At 39.8% G+C, this 14668-nt stretch overlaps 1 protein-coding gene across 1 annotated transcript in view; it reads right to left on the reverse strand.

Moving 5' to 3' along the window:
• Positions 1–14668, reverse strand: part of KIAA1549 (KIAA1549 ortholog) — an 83276-nt gene that overhangs the window by 56547 nt on the left and 12061 nt on the right. Inside the window, exons 6-8 of the mRNA XM_040259967.1 lie at positions 12826–12885; positions 11495–11643; positions 2251–2428 (exon numbers count right to left, since the gene is read on the reverse strand). Of these exons, the coding sequence (XP_040115901.1) occupies positions 2251–2428; positions 11495–11643; positions 12826–12885 (387 nt within the window). The remainder of the gene's footprint in view (positions 1–2250; positions 2429–11494; positions 11644–12825; positions 12886–14668) is intronic.

Raw genomic sequence — 14668 nt, forward strand, 5'->3', positions numbered from 1 at the left:
TCTTCCATGGCCTTGGGCGATCACGCTGCCATTACTTTGTCCTCCTCAACTTCCTTCACGGGCTCCTCTCCCTAACCCAGCGCCCAGTACTGGGCCCTCATGCTCCTCATTTTGCATTCCTCCTCTTGCAAGATTCAGCTCTTCTTAAAAGCTCTACTCTTTTCGGTCCTTTTAAAGCTCAGGTTCCAATTACCAGGCTCTGGAAACCAAAACACCCCCTTCCCACTGCCCAGCTCCCTCATCCATTATGGTCACTTCACAACAACCTCTCCATGACAACGGTGGATTCCCCTTGTCTAAGTTCTTTTGTCCTTGGATGTCTTTGTCTTATAAACAGTACTGTGCTATTCTTTCAAAATGCATGTTATTACATAAATGTATCATCTTGATATACAATACCACTTCGCTCATTAATATGGTCATGACTATGCTTTGTTCAAACACAACCTCAGTCTTCCTGGGCAAGGACTAAGTTTTATACTTTTTTCATATCCTGTAATGGTTAACACATGCTACAGGATCAGAATGTTTTCACTCGAAGGTGTAACAATAAAAAAAGATGCTTAGTGCTGGTTTAAGTCTGGGTTTAGGCCCCTGAGTGACCAGGGAGGGGAGCAAGCCCTCTAAAGCACGTGCACTCTGAAAGAAGCACAAATTACAAAGCAAAGACTCTGCAGGAAATGGAGAAAGTGACAGGGTGTAAATATTTTGCGTCTTTTAGTTTGTCATGAATATAGTTTGTACATGTAGTTTATTTTGCATGAAAACAACTGACAATACTGGAGTTATACAACCAAACTGAGGAGCTGGGACAACTAGAGACTCTTCTTAGTTCTAACCTAGTAAAACCCTGTGACTCATCAAAATGAGGGCCTGACACGGGGTCCACAGCTGTTTCGGGGGCTGGTTCTAGTCTTGGCTGAGGCTTCCAATCCCAGGACTGCTACCCCTGTTGTCTTCAGCACAAAAATGAGCCAAAGAGAGGTGCAAGAGCAGATGGAAGTAGCCTTGAAAAGTGCCCAGAGCCTACTGCAATGCATCTTTTCTAAAAAATGAGTGCTCAGCTGGAGTGAGGCACTCATCCAACAGTTAGAAATACCGTCTATGAAGAAATGCAAGTAAGTGTTTCATTATTTTTTCTGGCTGCTTTGAAACAGAACACACCAATATACAATCATCTCTCAAATATACAAACACAAACCACCAGTGGTTAATTGCTTCAACTCTCCCATGGTCACCTATAAAATGGAGCAAGTGTGCCCACTGGCCCTCATCTTCATTAGTTTCCAAGAACAGCTCTTACAAAGAACATTCCATTACTGAGGATCATTTCAAAGCTGTCGTTTTTTTAAGAACTGCCTTCATCGCTGAAAATTGGGGGGAGATTTTCAACACTCTCTGATACTAAATTCCTTCTAAACATTTAGTTATCCCTTTACTGTTGGGAGGAGATATCTCTGGGCTCTTATAAGGATTGCTCCTAGGAACATAAAGAAAAAACACCCACATTAAAATAGTAGTCTGATTCAGAAAGCCATATTTAGAAAAACATACTCTTTCATGTCTCCTTTTCTTACTTTTAAATAACCAAAATCTGTGAGTTGGGGGAAAAAAAGGCATTGAGAATAGCCATCGTGAGGCGGGGGCAGGAGCCTAGACTCTTCCAGCAATAATAAAGAGTATCAAAATACCCCTAAATTATGAGTTGTTTTAAGGACAGGGTGGGAGAGAAACAGGATTGAAAAGGGTAAAGATCAAGGGCTTCTTTGTCTTAGAAGACCCAGGAGGAAGCCAATAAATTCAGAAGGTACTTCCCAGCTTCCTGTTTGACTCACTGTCCCCACCCCAACATTCAAAATGTGACATATAAGATTTTGGAATAAATACAGGGAAAACCCATTATTTTACCTAGGATAAATTTTTTTTTTTTAGTACAGGAAGAAGGGAAAAATATTAAAGTTAACTTAAGCTACTAAAACTCACTATAACACTATGAATATAAAATGCTGGGTAAGAAAAAGAACAGAGAATGCTACAACTACATGCAACTGAAATAAAGAAGATCTCAGCAAATTAATTTTAATGACTGACATCTTATATAAATGACACCTAATAATAAAGATATAAGACATAAATCTACTATGCACACATAAGAAAGTTTTAAATTCAGAGATTATCATCAGAAAAAGACTGGCTTTTGACCCCAGCTCAGCACAGATGACTATGAGGGGCCGAGCCTCACGCACTCACGTTGGGCAACAGCGCCTTGAATTCGGTAACCCAAGATGATGGCTGCTCTCTGGATGTCTATCTTGTTAATCAGATCTGAAGTCTTGACTGCACTGAGTCTCTCTCCATCTTGATCCTCCACAAAGTAGATGAGCTGCACAGGATTGTCATCTCCCTCGAGCCTTGACACATTTACCACCTGAAAGATAAGAGAAACCATTAGCATTTTAGAAGCTCACATTTCCAGATGCCCTTTCTTGGGAGCACTCAACCTTGACTGTGTTACCCAGGATTTATTCCTATCCTCCTAATAAGGTCATTACACCACTCCAGATCCCAGAATCCCCAAGATGCTCTCTTGATGAGAAGAAAAACAGTTAAAATGAAAGCTCCTCTCTGCAGAATAACAAGTGTGCTTTGTTTTGCTCAAAGTCTTGAGACAAAAGAGCAAGGAGGGTACATAGAATATACCAAGTCCAGTCTAGAACTGCTATCAACCAGCTCCAACAGGTCACGGGAGAGTGCCGTTGTCCTCCCAACACCCCTGGTTCTCTGAAACTATTAGTGGTTCGAGCCAATCCTTTCTCAAATCTATTAGCATTTTCTCCCTGTTCTTCTAGGGCAGAGTTTCTCAACCTTGGCACAATTGCCATTTTTGATCCAGATAATTCTTTGATGTGGGACTACACCAAGTATCATAGGATGTTTAGTAGCATCTCTGCCCTCAACTCACTAAAGGCCAGTAGCGATAGCCATGTCCTTCCTCACCAGCTGTGAAAACCAAAAATGTTTCCAAACATTGCCAAATGTGCCCTGGTGGGGGGCAAAATCATCCCCTGTTGAGAACCACTGCTCTTGAGATAAATCTCATTAATTTTTTAATATCCCACTCTCAACAAGAGATAGATCATCCAGACAGGAATCAATAAAGAGCATATTTGAACAATGCTGCAGACCAAATGAACCTAAGAAACATATATACAACGCTCCATCCAATAGCAACACAATATACATCCTTCTCAAGTACACAGCGAACATTTTCTAGTGCAGATCATTGGTTAGGCCATAAAACAAGTCTCAAGGTGGACATGAGTTTAAGCAAGCTCTGGGAGTTGGTGATGGACAGGGAAGCCTGGCATGCTGCAGTCCAAGGGATTGCCAAGAGTTGGACACGACTGAGTGACTGAATTGAACTGAACTTCAGTACTTTGGCTACCTCATGAGAAGAGTTGACTCATTGGAAAAGATTCTGATGCTGGGAGGGATTGGGGGCAGGAGGAGAAGGGGACGACCGAGGGTGAGATGGCTGGATGGCATCACCGACTCGATGGACGTGAGTCTGAGTGAACTCCGGGAGTTAGTGATGGACAGGGAGGCCTGGTGTGCTGTGATTCATGGGGTCACAAAGAGTCAGACACGACTGAGCGACTGAACTGAACTGAAACAATAAAAAGAGACAGGACTCAAAAACTATAAGTGAAAGAGAAGACATTACATTAATACCACAGAAACATAAAGGATCAAAAGAGACTACTGTGAACAATTATATGCCTACAGATTTGACAACCGAGAAGAAATGGATAAATTCCTAGAAACATACAACCTACTAAGACAGGATCATGATGAAACAGAAAATCTACTCAGACCAATAATGAGTAGGGAAATTAAATCAGTAATCACAAACTTCCCAGCCAAAAAAAAAAAAAAAGCCCAGAGCTAGATGATTCCACTGATGAATTCTATCAAATATTTAAAGAAAAATTAATGCCAAACCTCAAAATTTTCCAAAAAATTGAAGAGGAGGAAGCATTCTCAAATTGATTGTATAAGACTAACATTATCTTAATACCAAAGCCAGGTATAGACACTACAAGAAAAGAAAACTACAGACCAGTATCTTTAAGAAACACAAATGCAAAAATTTTCAACAATCTTAGCACACCAAATTCAACAACAAATCATACAATCATATCAACAGATGCAAAAAAAAAAAAGCATCTGACAAAACTCAACATCCGTTTATGATAAAAACTCTCAACAAATTGAATACAGAAGAAACATATCTCTATATAGAAAAAATCATATATGACAAATCCACAGCTAACACTGTGCTCAATGGTGAAAGGTTGAAAGCTTTTCTTTTATGATCAGGAATAAGATGAGATTCTCCACTCTCACTACCCCTATTCAACATAATACTAGAAATCCTAGCTGGAATAACCAGGCAAGAAAAGTAAATAAAAGGCACTCAAGTTGAAAAGGAAGAAATAAAACTGTGTTTGTAGATGACCTGATATTATATATAGAAAACCCTAAAGACTCTGCAAAAAAAAAAACAAAAAAAAAAAACCTAGTGGAATGACTAAGTAAATTCAGTAAAGTTGCAAGATATAAAATAAACATATAAAAATCAGTTGTATTTCTATACACTAATAACAAAATACCTGAAAAAGAAACAGTCCCATTCAAAATAGCATCAAAAATAATCAACTATTTAGGAATAAATTTAACCAAGGAGGTAAAGATCTGTATAGTGAAATCTATAAGACACTGATGAAAGAAACCAAAGAATACACAAATAAATGGAAATATATCCCATATTCATGGATCAAAAGAATACTGTTAAAATGGCCATGCTATCCAAAGATATCTATAGATTCAAAGCAGTCCTTACCAAAATTCCAATGGCATTTTTACAGAAATAAAACAACAGTCCTAAAATTCATGTGGAACCACAAAAGACCCTGGTGACAAAAAAGCCAAGAATACTCAATGGGGAAAAGAAAGTCTTTTCAATAAATGGAGTTGGGAAAACTGGATATTCACATCAGAAAGGATGAAACTGGACACCATCTTACACGCAAAAATTAACTCTAAATGGAAACACCTGAAACCACAAAACTCCTACCTGAAAACATATGGCAAAAGCTCTGTCATTGGTCTTGGCAATGGTTTTTGGATAAGACATTCAAAGCACAGGCAACAAAGCAAACATAAACAAATGGGACTACATGTTAACAAAAAAGCCTCTATACAGCAAAATAATCAACAAAATGAAGAGGCAATCTATGTAATGGGATAAAATATTTGCAAATCATGTATTCAATAAGGGGTTAATATTCAAAATATATTAAGGAACTGATAAAACTCAATAGCAAAAAAAAAAAAAAAATCTGATTAACAAACAAGCATCAGTTCAGTTCAGTTCACTCAGTCGTTTCCGACTCTTTGCGACCCCATGGACTGCAGCACGCCAGGCTTCCCTGTCCATCACCAACTCCTGGAGCTTGCTCAAACTTATGTCCATCGAGTCAGAGATGCCATCCAACTATCTCATCCTCTGTTGCCCCCTTCTCCTCCTGTCTTCAATCTTTCCTAGCATCAGGGTCTTTTCCAATGAGTCAGTTCTTCACATCAGATGGCCAAAGTATTAGAGCTTCAGCTTCAGCATCAGCATCAATCCTTCCAATGAATATTCAGGACTGATTTCCTTTAGGATTGAATGGTTTGATCTCCTTGCAGTACAAGACACTCAAGAATCTTCTCCAACACCACAGTTCAAAAGCATAAATTCTTTGGCACTCAGCTTTCTTTAAAAAAACAAAACAAAACATAGCTTTGACTACACAGACCTTTGTCAGCAAAGTGATGTCTCTGCTTTTTAATAAACTGTCTAGCATCAGGGTCTTTTCCAGTGAATCAGTTCTTCACATCAGATGGCCAAAGTATTAGAGCTTCAGCTTTAGCATCAGTTTTTCCATTGAATATTCAGGGTTGATTTCATCTAGGACTGACTGGCTTGACCTCCTTGCAGTCCAAGGGACTCTTAAGAGTCTTCTCCAACACCACAGTTCTAAAGCATCAATTCTTTGGTGCTCAGCTTTCTTTATGGTCCAATTCTCACATCCATACATGACCACTGGAAAAACCATAGCTTTGACTAGATGGACCTTTGTTGGCAAAGTAATGTCTCTGCTTTATAATATGCTGTCTAGGTTGGTCATAACTTTTCTTCCAAGGAACAAGTGCCTTTTAATTTCATGGCTGCAGTCACCATCTGCAGTGATTTTGGAGCCCAAGAAAATAAAGTCTGTCACTGTTTCCACTGTTTCCCCATCTATTTGCATTGAAGTGATAGGACTGGATGCCATGATCTTAATTTTTTGAGTGTTGAGTTTTATGCCAGCTTTTTGACTCTCCTCTTTCACTTTCATCATGAGGCTCTTTAGTTTCTCTTTGCTTTCTGCCATCAGGGTGCTGTCATCTGCATATCTGAGGTTACTGATATTTCTCCCAGCAATCTTGATTCCAGCTTGTGCTTCATCCAATCTGGCATTTTGCATGATGTACTTCGCATATAAGTTAAATAAGCAAAGTGACAATACACAGCCTTGACATATTCCTTTCCCAATTTGGAACCAGTCTGTTGTTCCATGTCCGGTTCTGTTGCTTCTTGACCTGCATACAGATTTCTCAGGAAGCAGATAAGGTGGTCTGGTATTCCCATCTCTTGAAGAATTTTCCACAACTTGCTGTGATCTACACAAAGGGTTTAGGAAAGTCAATGAAGCAGAAGTAGATACTTTTCTGGAACTCTCTTGCTTTTGCAATGATCCAACAGATGTTGGCAATTTGATCTCTGGTTCCTCTGCCTTTTCTAAATCCAGCTTGAACATCTGGAAGTTCACGGTTCACGTACTGTTGAAGCCTGGCTTGGAGAATTTTGAACATTACTTTACTAGCGTGTGAGATGAGTCCAATTGTGCGGTAGTTTGAGCATTCTTTGGCATTGCCTTTCTTTGGGATTGGAATGAAAACTGACCTTTTCCAGTCCTGTGGCCACTGTTGAGTCTTCCAAATTTGCTAGCATATTGAATGTAGCACTTTCACAGCATCATCCTTCAGGATTTGAAATAGCTCCAGTGGAATTCCATCACCTGCACTAGTTTTGTTCGTAGTGATGCTTCCTAAGGCCCATTTGACTTTACACTCCAGGATGTCTAGCTCTAGGTTGAGTGATCATACCATCATGGTTATCTGGGTCATTAAGGTCCTTTTTGTACAGTTCTGTGTATTCTTGCCACCTCTTCTTAATATCTTCTGCTTCTGTTAGGTCCATATCGTTTCTGTCCTTCATTGTGCCCATCATTGCATGAAATGTTCCCTTGGTATCTCCCTTGGAAACAAATGGGCATAGGATCTGAACAGACATATTTCCGAAGATACACAAATGCCCAATGGGTACATGAAAAGGAACTCAATATCACTAATTATCATGGAAATACAAATCAAAACCACATTGAGATATCACCTCACATCTGTTAGAATGACTATTATCAAAAGCACAGGAGATAAATGCTAGTGAGGATGTAGAGAAAAGGGAACCTTTGTGCACTACTGGTGGGAATGTAAGTTGGTACAGCCACCATGGAAAATAGTGTGGAGGTTCCTCAAAAATTTAAAACTATAACCAGTATATGGTCCAGGAGCTCCACTTTGGAGTACATATCCAAAGTAAATGAAATCACTGTCTTTGAAAAGATATCTGCACCCCAAGTTCACTATATTCAACAGGCAGGACATGGAAGTAACCTAAGTGTCCATCTATGGACAAATAGATAAAGAAAATGTGATATGATACATACACATGCATGTATACACACAATGGAATATTATTCATCCAAAAGAAGAAAATCCCATCATTTGCAACTATATGGGATGAACCTTGAATGTATTACGCTAAGTGTGGGATGAACCTTGAATGTATTACGCTAAGTGAAGTAAGTCCGACAAAGACAAATACTGTATGGTCTCACACGTCTGGAATCTAAAAAAGTCAAACTCATGGAAGGAGTAGCTTGGTGATTGCGAGGGTGGAGGGGAAGAGAAATGGGGAGATGGTGGTCAAAGCGGGTACACTTCCAGTCATCAAGTTCTAGGGACCTAATGTATAGCATGGTGACTACAGTTAATAATATTGCACTGCATACTTGTTGCTAAGAGAACAGACCTTAAAAGTTCTCACCACACACACAAAAAAAGTAAATATGTGAGCCATGGATGTGCTAACTAATCTTACATTAGTAACTATTTCACAATGTATATATAAATCAATGGAGAAGGAGATGGCAACCCACTCCAGTATTCTTGCCTGAGAAATCCCATGGAGAAAGCAGCTCCCTACAGTCCATGAGGTCACAAAAGAGTTGGACGTGACTTAGCAACTAAACAACGTACATAAAGCATATCATCACACTGTACACTTTAAACTTACACAATGTTATATGTCAATTACTTCACAATCAACTTGGGAAAAAAATCTCATAAATTCATTATCTGCTGGGTCAAGCAATGCTTTAATTCGTCTCAAAATTTGTATCTCTCTGGTGTTAACAGGGAATCCTGTTATATCAGTACTTCAGAATCTAGGACACTTGATATATCACAGTTTTGCATAAATATAGCTTTCTATTTTGTTTCTATTTCTCTTAGTAATATGCAACAACTTTATGGCCCCTTTAGACTCTAGCAAAATAGCGGGCTGACATTCTGAGAGAATGATCAATGGTAACCCCAAGCCCTCTATTTTAGACATGTAATTTGAATGTCTGGTCTCTACATTTGCCATTGGCAAAACGTAGCTGCTACTTTGCTAGCCACAATACAGAACTGTAATAGTGCCCTGTGCTCTGGACATGGCTGTTGGCCTCTTTCTTCACCACTGGAAACTTTTGGCAAACTTTGGGCCACTATTTCATGATTTCATTGTGAACGTCTACTTCCAGATCATGTATAAAGATCCATAACATAGGTCCAAACTCTCATCCCTGGAGAATCTATTCTTTATACCTCTACATCTTAAGAATGGCTCACCTGTTCAGCCCTTCATTTGCTGTTTCTAGGCTAGTTCCTTGACCACTTCTGCTCCCTAACCACCTACTTCCTCCCTCAGAACTGTGCTGTAGTAGCTGATTTTCATTAGCCTTAGGATGGAATACTATAAAGGGCTACTGAAACACAATAGATTATATCCACCTGCCTGTCTACCTATGTGCCTATTTATTCCATTTTAAAGTTCGGATAAGTTTTAGAAATGCTTCTTCTGGCAGAAACCATACACCTGAGTATCCAGTGACATCTACCCTGATTAACAATGCTACACGCTTCTCCAATCTGAAAGTAACAGTCTGGAAAATCTAATCCCCACATCCTTTCTAGATGACCTATCAGATTAACATCTGAAATCCATAAAACCAGGCTGTGACAGTCATCATTTGGGGCAACATTTTCTATTTTTTTTAAAATATTTTCTGATCAAAATCACATATTCAACTATACAAATTATATGCTCATTGGAGAAATTTTGAAGAACAAGAAAAATTAGGATAAAGAATATAACAAAAATCACCTGAAACTCAATCAACCAAAAAAATCATTGCAAATATTTTGGCATATTCCCCGTCACTTTTTTCATAACATGTACATTAATATTTGGATTACATTGCATATATTCATTTGCAGCCTCTTTTTACTTGAGCTTTTTTCTATATTCTCTAATTAAAAAAAAAAAATGATAATGGGACATTCTAACATAAAGATTTCACCACAGTTTATTTGCCCATTCTCTAATTGCTAGACTTTGAGTTTGTTTTAATAATTTCACTTTTAAACATTACGGTTTTTTAATTTTAACACCAAAAATACTTTGTGTTGAGGTATAGCAGATTAACAACATTGTGGTAGTTTCAGTTGAACAGCAAAGGCACGAAACCATACATATAAAACATGAACCCATTCTCTCCCAAACTCCCCTCTCATCCAGGCTGGCACATAACGCTGAGGAGAGTTCCGCGTGCTATACAATAGGGTCTTTACACATTATGGTCTTTTTCCTTTTTTTTTAATTAAATTTATTTATTAGCTTTATAATATTGCATTGGTTTCTGCCAAACATCAACATGAATCAGCCATAGCATTATGTTTTGATGAAGAGTCCTGGTTGTACATAAATCCTTGCCTACGTCTCCATGTTTGGTCACTCGAAAGCGGAAGACATGTAGGGTATGTTTTCTAAACAATTCATTAGATGGCACCATTAGCCTAGGATGACTTGGTTAACTTCCACATATTCCACACTTCTATCTTAGGGAACTTGCACAACTAATTAAGCATATCATTATGGAATTTTATGGTCCTCTATAGCTATTTTATGTGCATAAATTAACCTTCACCCAGACCTTGAGCTCTATGAAGCCAAGGCTGCTAAATAAGGCAAGGCTTTCTATGTTCATTTTTATTCTTAGTATTACAGTTATTTGTTTAATATTGCTCTCTCTTTTTTTTTTTTTTTTTTTTTTAGTTTTTCAATTTCTCCATATTCTATAGCATCTGGCAAAGAAACTAGTTTAGAAACCTAACAACCACCTTTCTGGGAGGGAAAATAAAGAGCAACATTTACAGGGGAAAACTTGGTAAAAGAGCTGAGGGATGATGGTGATGCCAGTTTTCAGCAAAATGGCCAGCTCCCCACCCAAGTGTCAGCTTCACATCTTTCTCTCTAAAGCCTCTAAACCACCAGCCTCCACGTCTCTGCACACTGGGGTTTCACCCTGGCTTCTTGTCTCTGAAATGACATAGCTCTAAATATCCCATTTCCCTAGCTTTAAAAGTCAGCATTTGGTAAAGACAAAAATCCAAAATAACATAATTCATATCAAGATGGGAATTAATTACAGCCCCAACCCTCAACTCTTGAGCATGTGCATTTTTAAATGGGTCACGTTTCGATTCAAATGGATCTGTCATTGCAACCTTTCTGCCAGTTTATGTAGTGAAGACAATTTGGGTAACAAGAGACAACCAGGGCTGGCGGGAGGTGGGGAAGACAGAGCGCTGGGATACAGGACAGTACATTTCCTCTTTCCCGTCTCGCAAGGCCTCTCACAGCTGAATGATTTATCTCTACGATGCTATCAATAATGTGCACCATTCCATAAAATCAGGTCATCCAGCAGCAATCCACTTATACATTCTTTGTGGTCCCCACAAGGCCATTTGCTGCACTGACCAGTTATTAAGGACTCGGGAAATATCTGTCCAGACTCTAGCGGAACCGAAATGCTGACACATTCACTGCTGCTTAAGACAGCAATCAGTCTATTTATCAAGACTTTTCTCCTGGCATTTTCCATTTGTGTGAAAACATGGGCCATTTTTAGACGGCTCCTCTCTCCTTCCCCTCCCTCCTCTTCTGGCCTTCCCTTACCTGCACCATGTTGTTCCCAGCAGCGATGGTGGCCCTTCTCCACATCCGCCTTCTGGTGGAAACTTCGCTGAGCAGTTGGGCCAGCTTGCGCTCCATCTCAGCTTGAAACACTTCATTCTGGAGTTGCTTCTCAACAACACCCAGGAGGACTACATTCAAGGTGAAACACACACAGGCCCCCAAACAAGTTAACAGTGGAGAGGAAAGAGTGTGTGTAAAGGAAATTAACACAGGCTTACTATAAAATGCCAATCCCTAGGAAGGAGACATTAAAAGGGGAAAGAGGGAAGACGAATGGGGTGCGGGAGAGCCTCAGGAGAGTAGGTCATGGGTCTTATCTCTAAAGTTCACAAAGACTGGTAGCCAGGAGTCCCAGGAGTTGAGCAATGCAGGAGCTTTGGAGCTGAGAGTTCCTACACAAGATCAAATGTTTTGTCTGCACTGATTTCAAAATTTCTGTAAATGGTCTGAGCTCATATTCTATCTTGACTCAAGATTCAGACTCATTAACTGATTTGAGATAAGGAAGCCTGTGTTCAGACATCTGGATTATCTAAACAGGCAACGGCTTCTCAGCATGATATAGAAGAAAAAGTCTGAGTTTTTCAGCCAAAACTGGCTCAAATTCCCTTCGAGATAGGACCATGTGCAAGTCACTTAACCACTAGGAAAATTATTTCAAAAATAAGGCCACTGTACCATGCAAAGAGGTGGGGCCTTTATCAGGCATTATGTTGTACGTGAGCAATGAGAACTTGCAGGGCCCAGGGACCTGTCCATAGTGATGATCCCCACTTTGCAAGCTTCCTCCCACGACCAGTGACAAACCAAGCTGCTCCCACACTGTCATAGGCTGGGCATCTTTTACTCTTTTGTGTCCCAAGTTAGAAACCCTTTATCTGCAATTCCACAGCTATGAATATCTGACCCAGGCCCACAAGACTTTAAAACATGCTTCTTAACTGCTCATCAAGTTACCTTATTTGTCCTTGTCAAACCAGATATGAGGCTTTTAGGGGAAAAGAAGAGATCCTTGCTTTGGAACCTTGTCCTGCTCTGGTCAGAAGACTGTCAATTCCTCTTAGCCTTTGTCCTGGACTTGACGTATGAATTTTAAAGAAAGCCAATCTTTTCTGTGCCATAACTCAGTGGGACATATTCTTGCAGTAGAATCTGAATCCCTTTCCTCATTCATTCTTTGCCAAGAATCTAAGGTACATGTTGCCCTGAATTTAGGACTCAGAAACAGGAAAGGCGGTGTCCCTCTCAATACACCAGCACAGGCTTCTTCCTCTTACAGTTTCTCAAAATATTATGTAAGTTAAACATACCTGTTCTTACCCAGGAGGACTTCAACAGCTGAGATAAGTTGAGCTGCGGGTACTGGAAGGCTATAAGAAGGAAAGAGTTAGAAAAGGAGAAAGATCTGTTAAAAAAAAAAAAAAAAAAACATGTTTGCAGCAGTCAGAAAGGTGAGTGTTCTAGGGAGCAAGGGATAAAGTCACAATATGCCATCTCTCCTTCACTAATCAGCTCTGTCTGTGGGCGCAAGGCTAGGGTGCCAGGTTGGGGTGAAGGCAGAGACAGTGACAGGATCCTGAGCATGTCAGCCTCTAGGAGAAAGAGGGAGAAAAGGAAAGAAAGGGCGACATCATGGGACACTGTTTCACAGAGCTCACCCATAAGTTCCCCTTGAAATGTCACAGTTCCAGAGCAACCAGCTTTCACTCTGTGTTCCTCAGAGCCCTGGAAATTCCCAGCAATGACTCAGCCAGGGTAAAGTGACCCAATGTCTGGCATACCTATTAGTTCATCCATACCTCCACAATGTATCACTGAAAGTTGCTATTCGTAAATAAAAATTTCATCCCTGTCTACTTCTGCATTTTATAAGTTATTCTTTTTTCATTTAATTAACACTACACTAAAATACAATAAGGGCTTCCCAGGTAGCTCAAATGGTAAGGAATATGCCTGCAATGAGGGAGACCTGGGTTCAACCCCTGGGTTGGGAAATCTCCTGAAGGAAAGCATGGCTACCCCCTCCAGTATTCTTGCCTAGACAATCCCAAGGACAGAGGAGCCTTGCAGGCTACAGTCCATGGGGTTGCAAAGAGTCGACACAACTGAGCGACTAACACAGAACACGGTAATAATCATTAAGCCATCTGGCTGTTCCATTCTGAAAAAGAATTTGATATCTTTTTTTTTTTCCTTGACTTCAACTCTGGAATCCACTGTTTTTTGGAAGTAAATATTTCCCCTATCCCGACTCCACTCCCTTTGTACTGTGAATTGAACTGTTTCCACCAGGAAGGAAGGTTTTGTTGGTTTTCATTTCTGTTTCTTTTTTCTTCTTAAATGTACACACAGTAAACCTTGGTCTTTGTGCTGTATATTTAGGTTGGTGCAAGCATAATTGCGGTTTTGGACCATGATTTTTAATTCATTATAACTAGGCTCAAACACATCTTTATTAATCAAAATAGGAACCATTACAATCAACATATCTTTGCCAATGAGAAATAAGTTTGTTTATTCTTGTAGTGTAAAAATCCATGCTTCAGGATCTGATGAACTCTTGGAAAGCATTTTCTGCATCCTGCTAGTTGTGGAAGCATTTTCTCTGCAGAAAGTTGTCAAGATGCTTGAAGAAGTGGTAGTTGGTTGGCAAGAGGTCAGGTGAATATGGCAGATGAGGCAAAACTTCATAGCCCAATTCATTCAACTTTTGAAACATTGGTTGTATGACATGTGGTCAGGCGTTTTTGTGGAAAAGAACTGGGCCCTTTCTGTTGACCAAAGCTGGCTGCAGGTGTTGCAGTTTTCAGGGTACCTCATCAATTTGCTGAGCATACTTCTCAGACAGAATGGTTTCGCCAGGATTCAGAAAGCTGTAGTGGATCAGACCAGCAGCAGACCACCAAACAGTGACACTGACCTTTTTTGGTGCAAGTCTGGATTTGGGAAGTACTTTGGAGCTTCTTCTTGGTCCAGCCACTGAGCTAGTCACTGCTGGTTGTCGTATAAAATCCACTTTTCAACCCACGACACAATCTGATTGAGAAATGGTTCACTGTTGTTGTCTAGAATAAGAGGACACTTCAAAATGACAATTTGTTTTTTTATTTTCAGTCAGCTCACAAGGCACCCACCCACTTGCCGAGCTTTCCC

This window comes from Oryx dammah, unplaced genomic scaffold (assembly GCF_014754425.2).
Source record: "Oryx dammah isolate SB20612 unplaced genomic scaffold, SCBI_Odam_1.1 HiC_scaffold_18, whole genome shotgun sequence".
Classification (NCBI taxonomy): Eukaryota; Metazoa; Chordata; class Mammalia; order Artiodactyla; family Bovidae; genus Oryx; species Oryx dammah.